The sequence below is a fragment of the Seriola lalandi genome, unplaced genomic scaffold (genome assembly GCF_002814215.2).
Source record: "Seriola lalandi dorsalis isolate HSWRI2012SDOR001 ecotype SW California unplaced genomic scaffold, Sedor1 jcf7180002054861, whole genome shotgun sequence".
NCBI classification, from domain to species: Eukaryota; Metazoa; Chordata; class Actinopteri; order Carangiformes; family Carangidae; genus Seriola; species Seriola lalandi.
Window position 1 is genome coordinate 352,329 of NW_019525414.1, and position 23,691 is coordinate 376,019.

A 23,691-nucleotide genomic window follows, 5' to 3' on the forward strand; every position below is an offset into this window, starting at 1 on the left:
GCCTAAACGTAAAAATTTATTGTTTTCCAGAAAGCCACACATAACCAAATAACCCTTTCCGGGTTCTTCACAGAAAAAAAGTCAGGAAATAAATAATAACACTATTAATGAAATAAATAATAATAGTTCAGGGGGCCGGGCCAAATGTGGGGGCGGGCCGTATCCGGCCCGCGGGCCTTAGTTCGGGGACCACTGTATTAAACTGTCTTCTAAATTACAAACAGACTGTCAAACACAGTTAATGTAAAACTGATTATGTTCTCAATTATTCAATTAATCATTTGATCTATAAAATGTCAGAAAATAGTGTCTGTAAGTTTCTTATGTCTGACCTACAGACAGAAACCAAAGAGTTTTCAATTTACTGCAATTTACTGTCATGAAGCGACAAAGAAATCCAGCAAATAGTCACATTTCAGAGGCTGGAACCAGATCATTTTTCCCTATTTGCTTGAAATGTGAATGACTTCACCGATTAGTTCATATAACTGTCCTAAAATGGAGTCTTGTTCAGTCTTGTACTGTCTTGTTTGTGTTGTGATATTGATTTAAGCCAATAGCACAAAATCAACTGCAGTCTGGCCGCAGTACCAATCACCCCATTGTTTGCCAAACTATAGTCTGAAACTTTAAACAGAAGAAAGAACAGTGAAAACTAGACACGCGAGCAGGTATCAACAGAGTCCATGATACATAGATACCCATCCTGAAACTGCCCCGAGCCTCCTGTGGAGCATGGAAGAGATTTCATTGCACCATGTCAAACCTTGTTCATCCCCTTCTGACGTACACTGTCTTTTCATCTCATCTGCCCACACAGCTGACTGCAAAAGAGTTTTGTTTTGGTCAGATTGTTTTATCTCCCACTAAGCTCAAGCAAAACAGCAGAACTCCATAAACGTATTGTCTCTAAACTGATACTGCTTATAGAACAATTATTGTAAAAAATACATTTTTGGTTAATTTTCAGTTTATTTTTGTTGTTAATATGTTTGACCCCCGGCTGTCTGAGGATGGGGAATCCCTGTAACGTTGTCACAGTTATTCATCTCAGGTCACTTCAGCATTCCCTGAAATACAAATGTAAAAAACAGTAAATAAATGTCTTTGGGATATTACATATACCTGTAATTATTACCTAATCCTGTCAAATTAAATTGAATATATGGTTTTTAACATTCCTTGGCATCTAACATATCTATTTTAGTAAAATGGCGTAGCTACAATTTTACAGTTCAAATTACAAGAAAACATCATTTCTTTCTTGGTGATATCTAGCCTCATGGTTTCTGTTTGTGTGGTGGGTTTTTGATTATCAGCCTCTGAAATTTGTTTCACCACCCTGATAAAGAGCAGATAGAATTTGTGACTGAAATAACATGAAATAAGCGACTTACCCTTCCAGAAACAATGTCCCCATTATTCTTAATCATTGACAGGCCTTGATGTCAACAGGTTTTGTTAGAACTACTTTCTGCCAAATATACTGTATATTCCTTGGGGCAAGAATGAAACCAGTGACTCTGCCTTTTCTGTCTTATTTTAGCATTTTAATTTGTGTGCTTTTGTCATTGCATGCAAACTCTCATGTCCTTCCTTCCCTGCTCTCCTATTCCAAATAATCCTGTCTTTGTGAGTGACCCCTTCCTCTCCTCTTCCTCTCAGGACACGCTACCGCGAGGCCTACATTAGGTATGTGCATGTTACCACTTAACAATCTCAATCTGTTGTTTTGGCAGGTGTGTCACAAATCATGCAGGGAGGGCTTCCTTCTTGTCAACAAAGAGACAATCTACATAAAAATCTCCAGAGACAGCAATAGCAAAAAAAGATAAAAGATGGGAAATATGTGAGAGAAATTCTTTCTGTTCTTTCTGAAGAATTACAGATGCGAAGTGATGAATCAAATTTCTTTACTTCATGCATAATGGGGAGAAAACCCTAACATGGATGTTTTCTAAAGACTATCAGGGTGTCTTGCCTTATATACAGTCAGGTAAACAAAAGGACAACAGTTGCTAACACATGACAAGGTTGACTTAATCAGTCATAAATTCAGGTGTTGATCATGGCTTTTCCAGTACAATGACCCTTTGATGTTAACTTCTCAGCTGGCTGTTCTCGAGACGCTGGCGGTTAACCTTCAGTCTAGACTCAGTGGGAGAGCTCTACAAATTAGTAATCCATAGATGGCAATGCTAAACCCAGGAAGCACATAATTTGTTTTTTAGTTTGCGGTTTTGGATCATGCAAAATTGCCTAGATGCGGTCTGGGCCCAATTTACAACCTTCCAGATTGGTTATATGGTCAAGATAACGCACTGAGTGTGATACAAGTTACAGCTTGTCTTTTGAAACCTTGTGACCATTTTCTGCTAGAAAACAGAGCACTGTGTCAGTTTGAGAATCCTTTTGTGTGGGTGAACACACTAAAAGGTCATCAACATACTGAACAAGCATATTAGCACATGGTGGCTGCCAATATGACAGGTGTTAAGCAACAGTCATAGGAAATAGTGTAGGACTGGAGAGAAAACAGTGTGGCATTAATTCCACATGTATGGCTTACCATTGAAAATGAAAGCAAATCAGAAGTTTGAGTCAGGATGAACAGAAATGCTAAAATATGCTTTTGTTAAATTAATTACAGAAAACCAACAGGAATTTAACATACCAGGAGTTGCACCTTTTTTACTTCCAAAATCTAACTTGCTACAAGCCCACAATTTAGTAGCACTTTAGATTGGATTACAGAGAAAGTCTGGTGTTAACTGTACATATTGTTGGTATGTGCTAACTGGTTCTTCAGTGTCATTATTTACGTCTACTTGTGTGTTTGTGTCTGTATACTGCTCAATGCTCTGACTAGCCTGCGCTGTCTCCTATGGTTGTGTCTCCTGGAATCCTGGTGAATGACCAGACAGTCCTTCGAGTGGTCTGTATGGCCAGGATTCACCTGGATCTTGTTCTTCTTGTTGGTTAGGCTCAGGAGTGGGACAGTCACGAGATATATGCCCATGTTTTGATCAGTATTGTGAGATCCTCTCTGAAGCCTGGGCTGTGGTCCCAGTCTCCTCCTTCCTTTATCATACCCTGTAATGTTGTTCTGGTAGGACTGCCATCTTGGTCCAGGGCTCTGTGGCCCACTCTGCTGATAGAACATTAACTGAGCAGTTTGGAGTCCTTTGGTCTGTTTGAAATCCAAATCAACCTTAATCCTTTCCACTTGCAAGATATGTGTCCAGAGAGTTGTTATGGGCTCAGTTTCCCAGCCCACACATGTAGCCATGACACGGTTCTTAAAGTCAAGATGGAGACCATTCACCAAAGCAGTCTTCAACAGGTCACTGTATTCCTCATTGTCTGGGTCGATGCCGGAGTGAGCTGCAAAGACAGTTTCCATATGAATATGATAGTCAGCAGCCTTCCCTCTGTTTAATGTTGTGGATCTCTGGCAACACACACTGCATCATACAGGATCAAGAGGCAGGTCAAATATTGGCCCACTGGAGCTTGAAACACCTACGACACACTGCGTTCACCTCCTGAAAGGTTGGATTATACATGGACAGTGTCTGTTGCATTGCTATGACCTATTTCTCACCTCCAGTCTTTTGGGGGTCCCGTAGTTCTCCTGCAATCTCATTTAATTCGCCTGTTTCCCATGGCCTGTACACAAGCACTTCTGGATTCCAGTAGGGTGTGTCTGCTCACTGTCTGAGTCTTCCTGGGTTTGTGAAGCTGCAGGGGTTTTATCCATTGCATCTGCAAGTGGTGCTGTTGGAGGCAGGGCTGTAGATATGGAGATAGCATACAGAGGAGGTAGAGCCCTTGCCCTACATTTTTGTTTCTCCTTTCTCTCATTTGTACATGTTCCTTCTATTTCTTGTTTCAGCATTAATCCTACTATTGATTTCACTCTCAGTTCTGCTTCTCTGTCCCACTTTTGGAAAGCTTGCCATTTTATCATCTTCTTCCCTACTTTCTTTTCTTGCACATTTTCTTCAAACATTACTCTACACCTTCTTAAATAGTCTGTGATAAGTGTCACTATTACGGGAAATATTCCCTGGGTTATGAGGTGCCAGAACGGAACATCATCAACCATGCTTTACCCGTTATCTGCCATTATTTTAGGGTCTGTAAGAGGGTCAGGCAAAGACTCATATTCCCCCGTTTTGTTTCCTGTGTTGTGTCCTGGTTTCCACTGATTCACTGGGACATATGTGCTTCTACTCTCAATGAGCATATCATTAACACAAAACTCAATCACTCTGATCTTTTCAAATAAGTGTATGGTTGGATCTTATCAAGGGTTGCTCACTTCAGCCAGGTGGTTTGTATGACTCATTCGTTCGCAGAAATGCACCCCTGTAGTATGCAGAATGTATACTAGACACTGAATGAGTCCCCACAAAGTTTATTTTGTATGTTATTTGTGTTTCTATTCAATTACTTTTTATTCGTCTCACTCATACACCAATGGGATTTCAGTTGGACTTAACAATGATAGGGTTTGCAACAGTATATAATTGCTTACACATTTCTAACTTCTTTCAACAATCTCTTGCGTTATTGTATTACAGTGATGTTTAATTTTCTAGTTTCCCTTTTCTTTTCTTTTTCTTTTTTCTTGAGCCTATGACTACTAATTATGTAGACTCAATACTTTCACTACCAAGAAGGAATTACATGGAAACTGTTTCCAATACTACGAAGGAATTACATGAATATGCAACAGAACTTTCCCTTTGATGTTAACCTCTCAGCTGGCTCTCATGTGACATCCTTACACTGAGGCCCATACAGTGAAAATAGATCAATACATTCTTCCTTAATCTTAGCTGTTCATTTCCCACAACATCTAATTCTTACATACTGTATTTATAATTGTCAAATCTGCAATGATCAGTATATGACCCCTTCTATGTTGACATTTTAATTTCAGGTCACAAAGTGGTGGTGGACTTTACCCCACCATTTGTCGAGGGGAGCCAGGGGGCGTGGACAGCGATGATGAGCGAGGCTCAGGAGAGTACTACAGTGGAGAGGAGTTTCATGAAGACGACATCATGCTCACAAAGAACAGGTACATGTCAGGATGTGTCACTATGCAGGTAAGGCTGGACCCAAAATGCAGCCAACACAGGGGAGACAGTGCAAAATGTTTATTAAACAAAGAGCTTAAACCACACTGGTGTAACACAGGGAAACACAGGGGAAGCACAGGGAAACACACTTAAACTGAACTTAAACCACCAGCAACATGAACAGACCGAGGACAAACCAGACATGAACAAGCAACACGAACAGATGAGGACAAACCCAGAGATCAACAGATGAACTGACACAGACAAAGGGAAGCACAAAGACTATATAGACAAGGGAGGCAAGGGTGATTGAACACAGGTGAAACACATTAGGGCGGGGCAGACAATCACCACACAGAAACAGGACCAAGACAGGGAGTAAAAAAATTGAGACACACAAGGAAACCAATTACAAAATAAAACAGGAAGTGACAAAAGTCCAAAGAGACTAACAAAAAGTGTCTGCCATGGCAAACCATGACAGTACAGCAATAGCAGCTGTCAGTCAAACTTGATCTGAGGAAAGATTAAAATCAAAACTGCCAAACAGTGAACACTTTAATACACCTCTGGCCATGTCTTTATCTTATCCTTTTGTCTTTGTATTCATTATCTAAAAGTCACATAGTTAAATCTTTTTTTTAACAACACTGCAAAGAATTCCTTAACACTGTTATCTGTTTGTTTCACAGGTTGAGCTACAAGGATCGACGTGATGCAGAAAGAGACTTTGACCTTGACGTTTCTGGGGGCAACCACCAGCCTGATAGTTACTATAATGATGATCAACAGCTGATCTGCCAAGACAGCAGGCGGTTACCCAGGAGATGGTTGTTACCCTCACCTCAAGGTTAGACGACACAGTACAACAACTGTATTTATTTTTTTATTTTTTTTAGCCACCTTAAAGTGATTGAGTTTCTCTGATATTGTCAGAGTTAATGTGAGTCAATGATGACTTGATATTGTTATTATGTTATTCAGATGAAAATATTTTTTCAGTTGGATGTTTGATGGAGCTCTTTGGAGCTCAGTTACAAAGATTTATCGCACATATCAGTAAACTGGGCTGATGCTAGGTGATTGCACAATTTTGACCAAACAAGCTGTATATATATATATATATATATATATATATATATATATATATGATTGTGAATAGATTGTTAGATTGTGAATAGAATTAGGTTTTCTAATATTTCATCCAACGTTGCTCCTCGATAATATAATTGTTCTTTATGTAACCAGAGTTGAAAATTGAAAGTTTGAACATTTTTTGTTTCTCTCAGCCTCCAACAGACCAACATTTAGTTTTGAGTGTCTCCGCAGAAGAAGTAGTCAGGATGATGCTCCTCCCTCTCCATCCTGCACAGCTCTTCCACTACACCTGGTGCAGCAACAGGTTCCTCCTTCTGTTTATGAATACCAACAACAACCCAAAATGTCCACTTTCATTGAGTCTTCTTTATCATCATGTTCTTTGAACTCCAACATCAGGTAATGGCTGTGGCTGGTCTCGATGTTAGCAGAATTCACCATCTGTCTCCGACGAGGTCGCTGTGCTCCTGGGCCACGCCTCCTGCTTCACCCATTAGCCTGGACTGCTCGCCCTGCTACACACCGCTCATACAGGTCTGATCCCTTTTTCTTTAGTGCTGCCATCAATAGAATTAGATGAAGACTATTTGTGTTGCTTTGAACCAGACCAAACTTCTGTTCAAAAATCTGCTGATTTTTGTCTATTGTAAGACTGGTTTAGTAAGAATTACCAAAGCTACAACTGGCTTACTGTTAATTTTCTTTATAATTTTCCCACCAAGGAATTATTTGTAATTTCTTTCTATTGATCAACCTTTTGCTGACCAATATCAATCAATGAATCAACTTCGTTATAATAAATCAATCTAATACCAGTAATAAATTTGTGTCTCTGCTGGTGTGTGTGTGTGTGTGTGTGTGTGTGTGTGTGTGTGTGTGTGTGTGTGTGTGTACTCAGGTGGACTGGAGCAGTCCTGGCAGTGTTGGCAGCATCCCTGGAGCAGTGAAGAGGAGCTCATGGTACACAGAAGGCCAGGATGGCCCTCCCACCCGCAGCCACTCTCCATCACGTCTGCAGCTACCTGCAGAGAGCTGCACACACTTCCTGCAGAAGAGAGGCAGTGCCAACAGTCTGGTGGAGGCTGTGAGTATACATTAGGAGGTTATGTTTTCACCTGTGTACAGTTGTTTGTCAGGAGGATTATGGCGCAATGCCCACATTTTGGGGCAGATCTGGATCATTTCTCTGAAGTCTGGTGTATATTGTTTGACAATGGGCTTGGCTGCACTCTCTGAGTGCCCTCGTAGTTAATAACTGTTTTGATTGATTGTTTAACTGAATACATGTCAAATGTCAAATACTGAGCACTCTCCTGTTGCCAAAATCCACATTTTATTTGAACATTTCTTAGTTTTGATCTGCCTCGAAGAAAACCCAAAGTATCAATTTAGTTCATATTCATTCCAGTCACTCATGCTCACCTACAGAGTAGCCACGAGCACAGTACTCAGTTACCTGAATTCCCTCATTCAGGTTTTCACTATGATTTCCAAATTAACAACAGCTAGTCCTGTGTGCACACACTGACTCAACACCCACATCTACATGCACACACAGTTTAAAAAGCAACAATTGTTCCTGATGCTGACAGATTCTGACAGGTGATGCCTGATGTAAGCTTACTGATAAAATCATTCTTGTCATTTCACCAGTTTTCAGCTGTGATGATTTTTTTCTTGTGGTTCTCAGGTATTGATCTCTGAGGGTCTGGGGAAATACGCCAAAGACCCCAAGTTTGTGTCAGCGACCAAACATGAGATTGCGGATGCCTGTGAGATGACCATTGACGAGATGGATAGTGCTGCTAGTAATCTTCTGAATGGGAGTACGGGTAATGGCAACAATGGGGGGACAGGGAACGTCACCTCAGACCCACATGCCGCCACACATTTTAGAGACTGCAGTATCCGTGACTACAGCGATGAGGAGCCGTACATGGCTATGAAATGCGAGGAGGACTTAACAGATGAGATGATATGCATCACGTCACTATAGCAGCGGCTCACAGCGGATTATTTCGGGGTTTTTTTTATTGAATTTTCATTTCTGCTCCACATTTAGGGGACATCTCTGTTCAAGTGCGTCCTGCGTCCGACAGAAAAAAACGTAAAACATGAACAGATAAGAGAACAAAGTGCCTTGTTTTCTCTTTCTGTGAAGTGGAAAATGGAAATGCCAGAGGGATGAGAAAAATGGTCATATTCATGGAAAAGCTAGGATGAATTCAGCAAATATTGAAACCAGTGGGCAATCAAACTACCTGCCAGGATTCATCACACTCCTTTTAAGTTGTTTTCCATTTTTTCAATTATTAACAGTGAATTGATGGAGCAGAATAATCTGGCAGCCTCACAAAGCCAGCCCAAAGCTTGTCAAGTTAATTTTCCCAACAACATCCACTGAATCCAGCAGCTAAAAGCCCGACAGTATGGGGAGTTGTGTGCAGTCTGTAAGTGCTTGGTTGTGTGTGCTTGGTTATGCGTACATATGTATTTTTGTTTTGTCTCTGGCCTCCAAAACACAGGATCTGGCAAAGAGTAGCAGTTTAAATTTCACAGTTTCATCTTTAGTGTGAGGCCATTTGCATCCATAAAGTACTGTTTGAACAATGTTGGGATTGTTGGCCTGTCATTGTTCTGCTGGACGTTCCTAAAGCTATGTGACTTTGCATAAACAAGGCCATGACTCCCACATTGTTGTGTGCCACTGTTCTAAACACTCACAGACTACACTGTGTGAAATGTTTCATGCAAAACAGACTTTACCAAAAAAATTAAAAAAAAAAAAAAAATTTCCACAACATTCTGTCCTCCAGTTTGAACATCAGAGACAAACACCAGTGACAGGCCAGTGAGTGAGCCTTGACATCTTAAAAAATAAGATAAAATATGTGAGCTGCCTTTGCAAAGCTGCATTTCTCCTGTCCAATGATTCCAAGATTCCCTGTATTCAAGTTTCATCTCATGTATACACTATGTGTGATCTTAACCTTTCATTGCTCATAATAACGGACACAGTTTTGATCTGCTGCTCATTCCTCACATTATATTTTGGTCTCTATAACTCAGATAAGACAAAAAACCAAACACAAAAACAAACAAACAAACAAACAGAAAATCCTCAGTTTATCACATAGTTTATTTCAACTCATCTCAGCAAGAGCGGAAAGCAAGCTGATCCAAAGCCATTCCACCCGGTGAATCTGGGAGCTGCTCTTGGTCACCAGTTCAGGGTTTCAGGGTTTAAATGTTGCTCGTTTCCAGTTTTGACTTGAAAAAGAAATCACATATCAGTGAGAAAGACTTTCTCCTCAGGCATATCCTTCTGTTTCATGTGTATGCTGAAATGACACACACAGAAACATGTTGTAAGTCTTTCCCCCCTTTATACCAACAAAACACCTACTTAACCAAAAACGTACACACTTTTTAATTTTACTGCTTTGACCATTATGAAAACAAAGAAAAATGAAGTTATTACAATATCACAGACTTATTTCTATAGTGATCGCTAACCCAAAGCCCCTTGAAAACTGTGAGTAAAGACTGTTAAGGCTCACTCAGAATATGCAAGGATTCCTTACTCACACTTTTTCACACATTGTTGAAAAAGTGCCAGCCCTATGACACATACAGTATAACACTGCGTCATGTGAGACTTACCAGTATGGTATGTTTCAGTGCTGCATGAAACTTTGATTAATAATATGTTTTTACAAGGCAACAAAGATTATCCAGAGATTCCTTCGTCATAGCTGAAGCCATATTTGGCTCAACACTTTTTGGTGTTCCCTTGAATCTATTGTCACATTCAATGTGCTTGTTCTCTCTGGCACCTGAGTGCTTGTTTCATGATGAGTCAGATGAAGTAAACAGATCAAAACACACCATAGAAATATATATATATATATATATGTGTGTGTGTGTGTGTGTATATATATATATATATATATATATATATATATATATATATATAAAATTTATTTTTTTATTTATTTATTTTTTTTCCTGACAATATATAAATTAAGTATATTGTTGTTGAGTGTATATAGAGTGTTCTTGGAGTGAAATGATTGATGTTAACTGCTGGTGTTTATTTGTAGGATTTCTTTTTGTTCCAGCACCAGTTTGAGTGCACAAGATGTCCAAAGCAGCTGCTTGTCTGAAAGGAGAACTACGCAACATGCTCATAGGTAAAAACACTGATGAGAGGCAACATTTCTCACCTGCTATTCTGCACATCAGCTCCACCACTTTCCAGTGTTTGTCTACCACTGCCACATGTAAAAATGTCCTCAGGTCAGCCTTTAAAAACCCAGGGTGATCATGCTTTTCTTTTTTTCTCAGTCTAAATACTGTTGTCAGGGCAAACAAAGGGCTCCTTCAAATATAAAACCAAATCAAGTGATCAGTGAGTGCATTTACATGCACAATATTCCAATGATTTTCCAAATCATTTTTTAATAAATAATAATTTTTCATTTTTAAATGGTTTTTCTGAGGTGTGCACCAGTTCTTCTGGTGCACAATGTCTGAACATGATTGATGCAGATACTGAGACGAAAGTTTGCTGTTCGGTGTTGTGATGATACAGTTTATATACATATTAATCTCACCTGAAACAGGACATGAGCTGGTATTTGGAAAACTCTTTGCATGTACTGTAAGTGCACTCCTCTCTTCTCTCCAGAAGATTTATATATACAGGATTTAGTGGCCAATACTGCTGATAAATATGACTTCTGCATTTTCTAACTGCATGTAAATTGTGTTTAATTAAGACCTTTAACAAATATTATTGCTATTACCTCGGTACCTATCCAGGTGTGTTGGTTAATGTGTCAGGGAAACTGTGTGGCAATGGCTGAATTTCCACAAAATGAAAGTAAACTTGTTTCTAAAGTAGTAATAATGTAAAACGCTTTCATATTCATAGTTTTCTCCTGTGATTGATCTGATTGGCCACATGGGTGTTCCACAACTCTACATTATGGTTGGTTAATGATTATTTAAGAAGCACACTGAGATGTTAAAAACCTCTAAAGACAGCAAAGTAATCTCAGTGCTCAACTGATGTGATTTCTGGAATGCGCAGTGCTGAAATCTTAACAACCAGCTTCAGAAAAAGAATCAAGAATCACACAATTCGCATACAGAAATCACACATTTTCCACTTTGAAAATCTCATCATTTTGTGTAAATACAGCCAGCAGATTCTGTTTTACTGTCTTGGATTCTAATGACGTTTTAAATGAAAAGTAGAGTAATTATGAGCACTTCAAAAGCCATATTACACACATGCTGTGAACAGATTTAGATTTTTGCTGCATATCCCTCTGAAACTGCCGAGCAGTAGATTATGCACCTTGCAGAATGCAGAGCTGCAGCGTCTTGTACCGTGTGATTGACACTCTGGTTGTTTTGGGGATTAAACCTGTCATGGTTTCTGTGAATTACGTCCCTCCTGCTCAAGAGTCGGCCATGTTTTCCTCAGCTCCTGAAGTTTCTGATCTCTGACTGACATTTACACAGTGATCATGGGGAGGACAGTGATGGGCGACACAGATAGTAATCACTTGATCAATACCAAATGTTTTATTAAATTGAGTGTTTCGGTGTCATCATTAATTGGTTTTACAAACAAAATAAAAATAATGACAAAGATACAGTTCAGATTTACTTCATGAGTCAATAAAACCTCTCGACTTTTCAGGAACAACTTTCCAGATGTGTCCAAATTTTCATTAAAAGAAGCGAAATGACAAAATTTGCCAACCCAAAGCTTTGTTGTGCAACACACAGCTTTATTTTTTGTACTGTTGCACTGCTTTACAGATGCTTAGGAAATGACAACAATGTATAAAATCTGCACAGTGTTTGTAAAAAGTAAGTGAATTTAAACATTTCTGCTTTCTACCCATTTGTTGTATGAAAATTAAAAAAAAAAATATAGCACTTTGTAGCATAAGTACTTGTACCTTGTTCTAATCAACACAAAAACCCTGTTTTGTACATATGAATTCTCGCCTGAAATGAACCTGCTTAGGATCTTTGTTAGGACTGTTGTCCAGCTCTATGAATTTTCACAATCATTTCCCCTTTATGATCCATGTGTTACTCCTTCATTAAGACACAAGTGATATAAACATTCAAGAAATATTGTACAAGGCTGCATATAATGTAAACAATAACTGTCATGAATGAAGCTGAGCTAGGAAACTTCATAGCGTAGTGCAAAGCTTAATAAGACACTATTAGATTTCATTTTAGCATTTGGCTGTTTCCATTAGAGCTGATAACAAAAAAAATGAATTTAATTTCAAGAAAGATTTTCAGTGTCTCAAAATTAAAAATCTGCTCAACTCTAATGTTATCAGGACTGGTTGAACCAAATCGAAATCGGTCACATACTGTATTCACAGAGATTATCATTCTTAACAAGGTCATTTGATCTGATCAGTTACACATAATCATTTTCAAAACCTTATTTGTAAACATAGAAAAACGTGATGTCTACAAAGATCTTTTTAGTTTTTAGACAATATTAAAATATAGTGTTTTCAACACAATAATTACCCAGATTTGATAGTCTGAGATTTAATTTCTATTTATTGCAACAGCCGCCAGACTAGCCAGAAGTAAAAGCTTGATCATTCCACTGTTGAAATCTAGAACCATGTATAGAGTAGTGTAATAGCTTCAAGTAAGGCTATCATAGTGTAATTACATCATATTTTGGTGGGCAATGCAAATGGGCAACTGATTTTTCTTTTTTTTTTTTTTTGTGTGGCCATTTTCATTTTGGTATCACCACAATTGGATTCTCCTCTCTCTCGTGCCTGTTTCCTTCTGTTGTGACAAGTTTGCCTGTGTAGTCTTTTTATCAACAAAGTGAGGATGTTTACCAATCACTGCGAGAAAACAAGCCCACTTTCCTGGGAAGAATATGGGCGAGTCATTTAATCTCTACTGCTGTCAGGATCAAGTCGACGTCCTGATCAGAACGAACTGAATCCATTTCTGAACCCAGACAAAACAGAAAATGAGCTGTGAGCATTTTCTTTCCAAAGATTTAAAAAACCCAAGTCAGGGGCTGTTGAGTCTGAGATAGATGTGTCTTTTGCCCTCTATTTGTTACTTATTAACTTTACCTGTTTCTTATTGGCTGGGGCAGACACACCTTGTTGTCTAATGCACATTTAAAACATCAGTAACCTGCTAAACCTCAGGTTTCAACACTTGGTAGGGGTGGCATGCATACTGTGGAATTCACAAGAGAACTGATGCAATTTGCTGTCAAGCTGGAGATAAGGCTCCAAACTGTTTTAAGACTCAACTGTCAGATAAGACAAGAGATGAGGCAAAATTATTTTTTTTACAGGTGGATTTAAAGAACTATTGTTTTTTAGAATCTTCACACTGTGTTAAAACGAGTGCAACAAACCTATGAAAACAGTATTTTGTCAAAGTGTTCAATCTGAAAGTTCTCAGGAAGCAACATGGATGTTATGTTTGTGATAAACTCAGATAACAGAGAAAAAACAAATAAACACTGCATGAAATGATGATCAGGCAGACAACAAGAGTCATGATCACTTCAGAGATCACATTTTTCTCTTTGTGAAACTTGAGACCCATTTAAAACATTTCACATGCTGTGGTACTTGGCTTGAATGCTTGCTGTGGGCTAAAAAAATGTTACCTAAAAAAAATGTTATAGGCATTCTTTATGGATTGGATTTCTTTTAAGACTTATAAATCACTGTAGTCGGTGAAAAACATGATTCATACACATATTAACACTAACGTCCAAGTCGGTGCATTGTTCATATTTGACAATGTAATGCAAGGGAAATTAACTAAAATTTTCTCCAGAACTATTATACATTACATCCACAGTAATTATGCAAATGCTCATCGTCTTTCCTAGCAACCACATTGTGCTGTCATGACGTTTCAGCACACAGCTGACTCTATAAATGTATATAAATGTCAGTATTTATAAAGTTGAGTCAAGTTCTATGTAAAATCAAGTGTCTTATAGAAGTACATTTAAGCACAAGTACAAATCTGTTGATCTTGGTTATTATTATCTTCGTATTGGTTAGTCCAGTCTCTTTCTGTCTGCTCAGGTTAACTGAGTTGACTCATCAAACAATCGGTTTCAGTCATTGGTCTCACCATCGAGGTAGAAGAGGAAACCATTATCAGGGAGCCTGCAAGTTTTATCCAATCAGTTTTAAGTTTACTAAATACATATGTTATTTGCAATGGAACAAATCCAAAATCATTGAAAAAAAAAAAGAAGAAAAATATGACAAATGACAAGGCCACCGTCTCTTCATCAGAAGACAGTCATGGCAACAATTGAAATACTATTAATTTCAGATGTAAACAGCTAATATCAGCTGTATTCAACGCCATTCTGGCAATGAATTTAGATTGTGTACATCAAACCTTCATAATTATTGTTAACCTGTGACTATTGGCCACATTTTACACCGATATGTTACCTTGTGTTCAAATCAGATGTGGTGAAAGACAACATGCTCAGATTATTAATTTACAGAATCAGATCAAAAAGATAAATGATCATCTCACAATCAAGAACACGATAAGTGGTTCACTGCTGTTTTTGCCTATTGTGTTAAGAACTGTTTCTGACCCACACATACCCATAACTCAGAATTCATCTCTGTGTGTCGAGTGTCGGCGGTTGGTACACGGGAACTCCTGGGTCGATAAGAGGCGGGCGACCTCTGATGATGTCAGCAGCCTTCTCTGCCATCATGATAGTAGGAGAGTTTAGATTCCCACTGACAATGCTGGGCATGATGGAGGCATCAACCACACGCAACCGCTCCAAACCCAGAACCCGTGTGTTTGAGTCGACAACTGCCATCGGGTCGGAGGGAGAGCCCATTTTGCAGGTGCAGGATGGGTGGTAGGCGCTGTCAGCCTTTTGGCGGACAAAGGCATCGATGGCGGTATCGGATTGGACCTGAGGACCAGGCTGGACTTCGGGACCACGGAACGGGTCGAAGGCCTTCTGGGCAAAAATCTCTCTGGAGAGTTTAACGCACTCCCTAAACTCCCACACATCGATATCTGAGAGGAGAGCAGATGATAAAGAAGATGAACATCAAAAACTGGCTTTATAAATCAGTTTAAAATTCTGCTAAATGATCTATAAGTCAGTCAACCCAACTCCAAGCTTCAATTCAAAATAACTTTCCACATTGCTGAGATACACTTTTAGACTTTTACGCTTTTAGATGTGAATATACATTCAATATGTATTCAGAGTTACAGTAATAAAGCACAAAGTACAATTTTTTCAAATTACTATCATCCTTCCTCTCAGCTGTCAGAAAGAAGAGTCAAAGCAGAATGTACAATTTTTACAATGTACAAAAAGTACATCCAGGGACACAGATGTTCTTTGGGGAGGCCTCATAGTGATTGAGAAGACTAATGATGGAGAGATCAAAAAACCTGTGATGTTAGGTTCAGAGTTCAGAGACTGAATCTTACCAGTGGACAAATAGTTTGGCTGGAGATTCAGGTGATCCAGAGGGTTGGTGCTCTTCAGCTTCATCCAGCCGGTACTAGTGCTTCTCATTGGTCCTACATGAACCTACAACACAAACAATAAAAAACAAGTGATATCTAAAAGAGCAAGATAATTAAATAATACAATAAAGTGTAATTGTAGACAAGCATGTTTCCATTTCATGGGTTAAAATCTTTTTTTTTTTTTTTTTTTTTTTTTAAATCATGCAGCCGACAGAATATTTTTTCATCCAGACAAGTGTTCGTGGAATCTGAAGACAAACACTGTAGAGCGCACACATGTAAAACACTTCCACAAAAACAACAAGCTCGAGGTAAAAGTCAGACAAAAAGTCTGCACACTGTACTGATGGCTGCCAGCAAAGTGAATTTAACAACTCAATGTTTCAGTCTAAGAGAGATCTTCTGTCGGGGTTCTGGAAACGGCTTCAGAACATCAGCAAATGTTCTTCAAAGATCCTCCTTTTTCAAATATCATCAGGTTTTTATTTTTCAGAAAAAAACAGTGCTTGGTTCAGTGACTTGAATGTAATAGTGAAACATGAGACTTCCTGCCATAATGACTTGTACCACATAGTTTGGTATGTGAACACTATTAATACAGACTTGCAAAAGCCCCATGGTAAGCTTTACAACATCTTTGTGCAATGGAAAGTTTCTTCAAAAACAGTCATTTCCTGCTAAATGAAGAGTAAGTAGTGGTGCAAGTAAAACAACCACTATGTGATTTTGACCATGACTACATTCAGTGCATATTTGTATATACATGTGTTCTGGTTCATTGTCTTTCTAGCTGTTTAGGTAACCTGCGTTCATTAATTTGTAAAATCACAAACCTGCAGATTCTTTAACCAAAAATAACCTGATGATAATTCTGCTGAAGCCTGACATGTCTTTATATTTCCCTGTTTAGAGTTCAGACATTAAAAAATACATTGTGCACAAAATGTGGGACTCAATTAATGCTTCAGTATAAATGTCAATAGGCCAAGGCCAAACTCCTGTTGTTTCATTGACTTTCTGAGGTAACATTGGTTTTCCATGGAATGGCATGTGTGACAATGTAAACACTCCTTTGTGTCACGTGCACTGTATGAGCTTGTATTCTAGTCATGACTAACACTGGGGTAATGTCAGTGTGTACAGGTGCATTAGACTGTATATCCATTTGTTCCTTGAAATTTTCTGTGAGTTAACAGCCAGAACACAGACACACATTTCTCTGTACATCAAAAGTGCCATCCACACCCATGTCAATATTAATATTACTTTCTCATTAAACCTCCATCACATTTTCTACCTGCACAAAAAGCTCCATTTCCTAAACAAAAACCACACACACCTGATACGCCTCTATCTTAGAGGCAACTCGTCCGTGATCGATGACCTGTGAGGGCAGGAAGTGAAACTGAATGTCGGGATGTGTGATGTGCGGCCGACTGCGGATGAACCCTCCACTCTCCAAGTGGGCTGTGGCTCCATAACCTAAGGGATACACACACACAGGTGACATCTATCTTTCTAACATAAGAACATATGACTCTGGGTGTTTATGGAGGTTTGTGATGAGCAGATTGTTTTTGAGATATTTCAGTCACTGTTCTTGTTTTGACTGTTGGTGTCTGTTGCCAGTGGTTCGAATTATGCAGTTTGTGTTTGTGATAGTGAATGCGTATTAGGACTTGCGACAGCCTTAAGACTTGTGTCGTTAAAAGCCTGCCCCTTCCCACTCCTGCTCCTTATTGTGAAGCTACTGTCGACACGACAGAACTTCCTACCACAATGACGTACCAAGCTTGTCCATGAGCCCACAGTCTGTATTCTGTGACAGTTAATGTAATTTCACCATATGTTTTCTGATTTCTCATTAGGACAGCTCTTTAAAAGAACTGTTGTGAAGAAAACAGCTGTGAATTACAAAAAGTAGCAACTGGGCGAACGTGTGCTGTGCTATGGTGCACAAATAGCTGGCTCTCCCTGCTCATGACTGTGTCTTACAATCAACCAGTGCTGCAGGCAAACAAACCCTGTGCAGAAGTGTCAGCCCAAAGATTCACAGCCAGCTGTTTCCTGTGTATACATAATTATCTAGCTGTAAGGACTTGTGCTTAATCTATAAAAAAGTAAGTAGACATCAGTTGGTAGGCTTATTTTTCTGTGGTTTACTTATGTTAGCAGTGCTCAGTCCGGAGATGAATAATTCCTGGAATCTGGCTAGTTATCATTTAGGTTGAGAAAAAACTGAAGACGTTATTATCAATGCGTAACATCTACAGAATAATTTATCTGCAGAGACTGTAGAAAACCATGCTGTGAATATTGCATGCATGTTAATTAGGAAAAGCAGTTTTCTTCAAACTCCATTAATGCTATATTTTAAGACAGAGTTTATATTAACCATAGCTGTCTATAACTGATATTCCCTGATCAATGAAAAGCACAGATTAAGTGAAATTTAGGGAAGGGGACTTCAAATTATATGAATACATTTCCAAAAATAAAGTGTACTTAGTGATATAATCTCACAGAAATGCATTATTTTTGAGGAGAATGTATGTGTTCCCATATACATGTGTAGGGGCCTTTGGTTACCAGTGAACAGGGTGAGCCACTCAAGGCCTATTTTGACCATGTGGAAAGGTTTTTGAGCCTTGTACAGGGTGATAGGCTCAGTGCACTGCTGCTGGACATACAGCTCCAAATGATCCTGCAGGTTACTGCCAACACCTGAGGAACAACAGGCAGAAGAATATGAGTCAATATACACAGACGGGCATTAAAACCAATCTGGTCTAAAACAGATGAAAATGAATGTGTTTGAAGTCAATTTTCTTTTTTCCATTTCAGTTCAGTTTGTTGAAATGAAAAAAAAAAATCTCTTAAGACCATAAAATGCACCTGGCAAGTGCTGAACCACAGGGATGTCAAATTGTTTCAGGTCATCGGCATTTCCTACACCAGACAGCATGAGAAGTTGAGGGGAGTTGATCGCTCCTCCGCTCAATATCACCTCTTTATCTGCAAACACCTGAGGAGAGAACAGGAAAACTGATGAGTGAATCATTCAACAAGATTAAGAGTATACACGCCATGCCAACGGTTCTGTGATCAGGCACAGCAGTGCTTTCAGAGAAATGCTAATGCCAGCATGCCAACTTGCTCACAATGACAATTGTAAAATGGAAATGTCAACCTCAAAGTCATTTGAATATACTGTCCAGGAACTGTGGAAAAATAAGTCAATTGGATTCATCCTCTGGGCAACACTGACATCTTTACCAAATTTCTTGGCAATCCATTCAGTTAGTTAGTTCACTAAAGTAGAAATCACCGCCATGTGGTTGTTTTCTCCGTGATCCAGCCAAGTTAGAGGAAATATGGTCTCCCCTTCCTGAGTTATAGCACTGAATAAAGGCCAGAAATGTTTTTGCAGAACATTATGTTGTCACTCACCTTTGACCATTTGGATATAAAATGTTATCACCTAATTTTATCCTTAGGGACATTTGAGTTAAATTGTGTCATAATTAGTGTATGAATTTGTGAGTTATGAACAAAAATGTGTTTTGTGATGTGTGACAAAAGTAATGAAATTCCCTCTGGGTGTTCCTGATATATACACACTACTTGTATGCCTAAAAATAATCTACATACAATCAAATGAAATCATGTCAAACATTCAAACATGAAAGTTCATTCCAATTTTGTGAGTTCATCAAGTTTTTATTGATATCACCTTTCACAACATAATTTTCCGCTCTTATAAAATGTTGGGAATTCTGTCCATCTTACCCTTTTCTTCTGTCCTTTCTGTATGTATTCCACTCCCACGGCACGGTTTCCATCAAACAGGATCTTGGTGGTTAGGCAGCGCACTTCCGCTTTCAGGTTAGGCCGAGCCAGAGCAGGTCTCAGGTAGGCACTTGCTGTGCTCCACCTCCTCCCTGGACAGATTTGGGCAGTGAGATGCAGACAATATCAAGGAGCGGTTCATAAAAGGCATACCGTATAAATGCTGCATATTTAATTATATCCTTTTATTATAGTAATTTTATTTTCAAAAAACCTTTAAAAATGGTCATGTCCATCCAGCCCAAGCCTTCCTGTTGGTATCCATTCATGTCATCAGTGAAGGGGTACCCTGCCTGCTGCCCCGCCTCAATAAAAGCCTTGTGAAGAGGATGGCTGGTCTTCCCTCTGGACACATGAAGAGGTCCACTGCCACCTCGGTACCTACAGTACACATAAGAAGCACAAAGTTAACATTTCACCAAGATGAGAACAGTTCCATTTGAAAATACAACATAATTTGTCTGTAGGAATTATGTTCAGGTAATCAGTGATCAATACTGCAAAGATATTAATCATTATAATATCGGCAGTGCTACCTTTCTGCCGACAGCTGTGTACATTTCTCAGAACTTTATTTTGTTTACTTCCATGACAGTTCTCCAGTCAGAGCTTATGAATAAATAGTGATGACAGGGTCCCCACAAAGATTGAAAAACAGATGTGCTAAGACCCTTCTACCTACACTTACTCGGAGGAAGAAAAAATATTTATCTTTCTAACATCTATCAGATCAAAACCATTTCTGAAGCTGTTTGTTAACATTTGACACATATAAAGAAGCATGTGAAAATACAGTAGCTATGCTCACTGGGACTGATCTGAACTCCCAATTCTCATATACTATACTATTATATATTTATAGCTAATGTATCTGTATAAGGCTGATCTAACATCAGCCTTTAAATGGAGACTTCACAGGTATTCTAAACCTGACATCATGCTCTTTTAACTAAAATGTGAAGCGGTTTGCACCTCAACAATTCCTGAATACCGACAACAATAGGGCTTGGCACTGACCTCATACTGAGTATGTGTTTATTATGCTGCAAAGTTTAAACACATACAAATGGACATGATTTGGTGCTTTATTACTCACTGGAAGCATTTCATTAATTCAATACTGAAAGATTAGCTTCCCATGGAGGTAAGGCATGACAGACTTCTTATCCAGTCTCTGACAGATTAAAACACATTCACTAAATGTACAATAACATCTGTCTTTCACTATAACACAAACATATGTATCACTTTCACCTGTGATATCTTATTTCCAAATCATGCTATTTTTAACAAGTATGTAAATGTGTGAGCTGCTATCTACATCCTTCATTTGACTGGCCAGGTTGGCCAGTTTCTTGCACTGAAATTAGATTGGTGATGCGCTCACTCTCATGTTTTCAGATCGTCACTGTGTCATTGCACATTGATAAGACACTTTCTGATTACTCATGATGCATTTTGAAGCCCTAACATGACTGAAGGATTCCACTTCAAACTTGGTCCCTGCATATTAAAATTATCTGGACATAAATCAAAAGGTACTAAAAAACAAACCCTCCAGATATTTTTGTTAGGTACCTATTTTCTCCATGCTCGTGGGACTGAGCTTTCCTGAAGTAAGGCAGACAGTGTTCATAATCCCAGCCCTCAGCCCCCTCTCGCTGCCAGCGGTTGTAGTCTTCAGCATGTCCACGGATGTACACCATAGCGTTGAGTGAAGAGGACCCACCCCAAACACGGCCCCTTGGCCAGTACATCACCCGGTTGTCCATGTGGGTCTGAGGTAAAGTATGGTAGCACCAGTTATACCTGAAGAGAAACGAAAAGAAATACAGCCTGGCGTCAACTGGAGCAAATATCTGTATGTGTACTGCTTATGAAAAACAAGTCTAATAGTAGTGCCTTGAGATAACTTGTGCTTTGGCTCTACATAAATGAAAATTGACTTGACTTAATACATATTTATGTCAGGACTGATATCAAAATACTGGACCAGTATGTTGCATTAAGGTGATAAATGTTAGGATGTTTGTTCATGATTAATTTGTTAACATAAACGTGTCACTTAAAAGTCACATAAAGTCAAAATGTTACACATTTTCAAAACTTCAATGTAAACATTGACGTAATTTGTGTTTGCAGACACACAAACTGTGTACTGTCTAATAATTAACGACGGACACTAAGGCAAAACCAGTGAAAAACAACTGAAATAATTTAACTACTGTACTTGTCATCACAAAGGTTGTAGGTCAGCGCAGCTGGCATGTGGATCTTCCATGACAGTCGTAAACTGCCTAGCAGCATGTCCTTAGGCCCAGCCTCCAGCAGCAGCACAGACTCATCGGCATCCTCTGTGAGACGGTTGGCGAGGACACAGCCTGCTGACCCCGCCCCAACAATTATGTAACTGTAAGATGTTTTTTTCTGGTATGGTGATGATGAAGAGTTGCAATGAGCAGCTGAGGCACCAAAGTATCTGTAATGGCTGGTGGAAGAACAGGAAAAGGAAGGCCCAATGGTTTGGGTCTTGGGGACAAAGTGACAAAAACATGTGCTGCCCCTCATAAATCTCCCCTGAGTCGCAGTCAAAACTCGTCGGGCACCAGTTTGGCCTAATGTGGCCAGACACAACATCCTGGTTCTGGAAGGGCTTTTCTTCATTCACTAGAAATCACAACAACACACATTTAAGGACATACTGGAATGGGCAGGCTGAATCTGGAATCACAATGAAAATTTCCATATCAGTTGATATCGATATTTATCACGACAAATGCCACATCGTTATTTCTTTCAGCTTTAAGAGCTGATTTTTGCTCCTGAGTGAAAGTTGAAGAAATCAGACAGTCAATTGTGGTTTTAAATTGTTCTATTTAGTCAGAACATGACAAAGAGCAGAACATTTAAAAACTCTGAGGTACAAACATTCAAAATACGCATGATTAAAATCAAAATCCTTTTCAGTCCTTTTTACTCAAAGTAAATAGAAAATAAAGCTCTGCAGTGTGATACAGCACAGGTCATATGGCTCAGACTGCAAAATAAATACAAAAATAAAGAGACCATTCTGTGGTGAAGATCTGCACTGGCCTGGCGCCAGTTTGGGCCTGTAATTTCTTACTTTCTGTGTGTTTTATGGGTGATATTGTTTGAAATGATGAAACAGGTTTGTGGTGTTGCCTGTCTTTGATGGAATGTGTCAGTTTGCAGTGCACATTGCTGTTTTTTTGTCGTACTATAAATAGCCAAAACATCTCCAAACTACTGAAGTTGAGCGGCCTCTCTTGTCGACCATATGTTCGTCCCCCGAGCTGTGTTCTGCTTTTTTCTGCAATGTCGCAAAATGTTAAGGAGCAAAGGTTGCTACGAACTCTCTGGTCTTGTCGCTCAGGCCACGCAGGGAGGGATATCTAGGTCATATCAATAAACCAGGCACTCACGAGCAGTGCTGGTGTCAACCTGACCTCAACAAACAGCCAGAAATAATAATAAAGTAATGAACTGAGACATCAAATTAAGTCACAATCGGGAAAGACTTCGATACTATAACTTTCACTAACCTTTAAACTCATCTTTTAAGACCATTTTGAACGAAATGTTAACGGTGAAAGGCCAACTTCGTAACCGCGATCTTATCAGAATAACAGTTAAGGGTCTGTGGGTCTACTGCAGCACATAGCTACATGTGTTGACGCATTTCCTCTACATTAAAACATACTTTAATTGCTTCAGAGGCATCAAGAAAAGACGTTAAAACTGTATTTCAAATCTTTAGAGGGGATAGGCAAATGGTGACGGCAGTGTTAAGACTTATTTCAGGACTTCACCGTTACTGTTTGTTTAGATTTGCTAGTATGTCCGCAGGTCGTGCAAACCGCCGCCTGCAACTTTACAAACACTAAACCCAAGTGGTGTCGAAGTAGTTTAATGTAAAGACACAGTGACGGACACTGTGAACAGCTGAATTAATGAGCAGAAAAGTGCTGAGCTTACCTCTGTGACTGGAGTTCCGCACCAACTCCAGGCAGCGAATAACGGTTGGGGGGCGGGGCTTGGCAGGCTGTATTTATAGTTA

The 23,691-nt window shown here is 39.1% G+C and overlaps 2 protein-coding genes across 14 annotated transcripts in view; one reads left to right on the forward strand and one right to left on the reverse strand.

The window, feature by feature from the left end:
* cacna1db (calcium channel, voltage-dependent, L type, alpha 1D subunit, b) overlaps positions 1 to 11,856 on the forward strand; it is a 162,119-nt gene extending 150,263 nt beyond the window's left edge. For 11 of the 13 annotated variants that reach the window (XM_087179652.1, XM_087179642.1, XM_087179647.1 and 8 more), the window contains 7 exons: positions 1,666 to 1,692; positions 4,949 to 5,089; positions 5,783 to 5,940; positions 6,380 to 6,492; positions 6,588 to 6,722; positions 7,087 to 7,272; positions 7,879 to 11,856. In XM_087179652.1, coding sequence (XP_087035778.1) covers positions 1,666 to 1,692; positions 4,949 to 5,089; positions 5,783 to 5,940; positions 6,380 to 6,492; positions 6,588 to 6,722; positions 7,087 to 7,272; positions 7,879 to 8,184 — 1,066 coding nt within the window. In that variant the 3' untranslated portion in view covers positions 8,185 to 11,856. The remainder of the gene's footprint in view (positions 1 to 1,665; positions 1,693 to 4,948; positions 5,090 to 5,782; positions 5,941 to 6,379; positions 6,493 to 6,587; positions 6,723 to 7,086; positions 7,273 to 7,878) is intronic. The other 2 variants (XM_087179643.1, XM_087179644.1) reach the window with 2 other exon arrangements.
* chdh (choline dehydrogenase) lies at positions 11,761 to 23,678 on the reverse strand. The gene is made up of 10 exons (XM_087179654.1): positions 23,610 to 23,678; positions 21,844 to 22,280; positions 21,188 to 21,422; positions 19,828 to 19,990; positions 19,554 to 19,705; positions 18,660 to 18,789; positions 18,354 to 18,488; positions 17,104 to 17,246; positions 15,723 to 15,825; positions 11,761 to 15,296 (listed from the first exon to the last, which is right to left on the reverse strand). Exons 2-10 carry the CDS (start codon positions 22,275 to 22,277, stop codon positions 14,878 to 14,880), a joined length of 1,914 nt encoding a protein of 637 aa, XP_087035780.1. The 5' UTR covers positions 22,278 to 22,280; positions 23,610 to 23,678; the 3' UTR covers positions 11,761 to 14,877.
* Between the last annotated feature and the right edge of the window lie 13 nt (positions 23,679 to 23,691).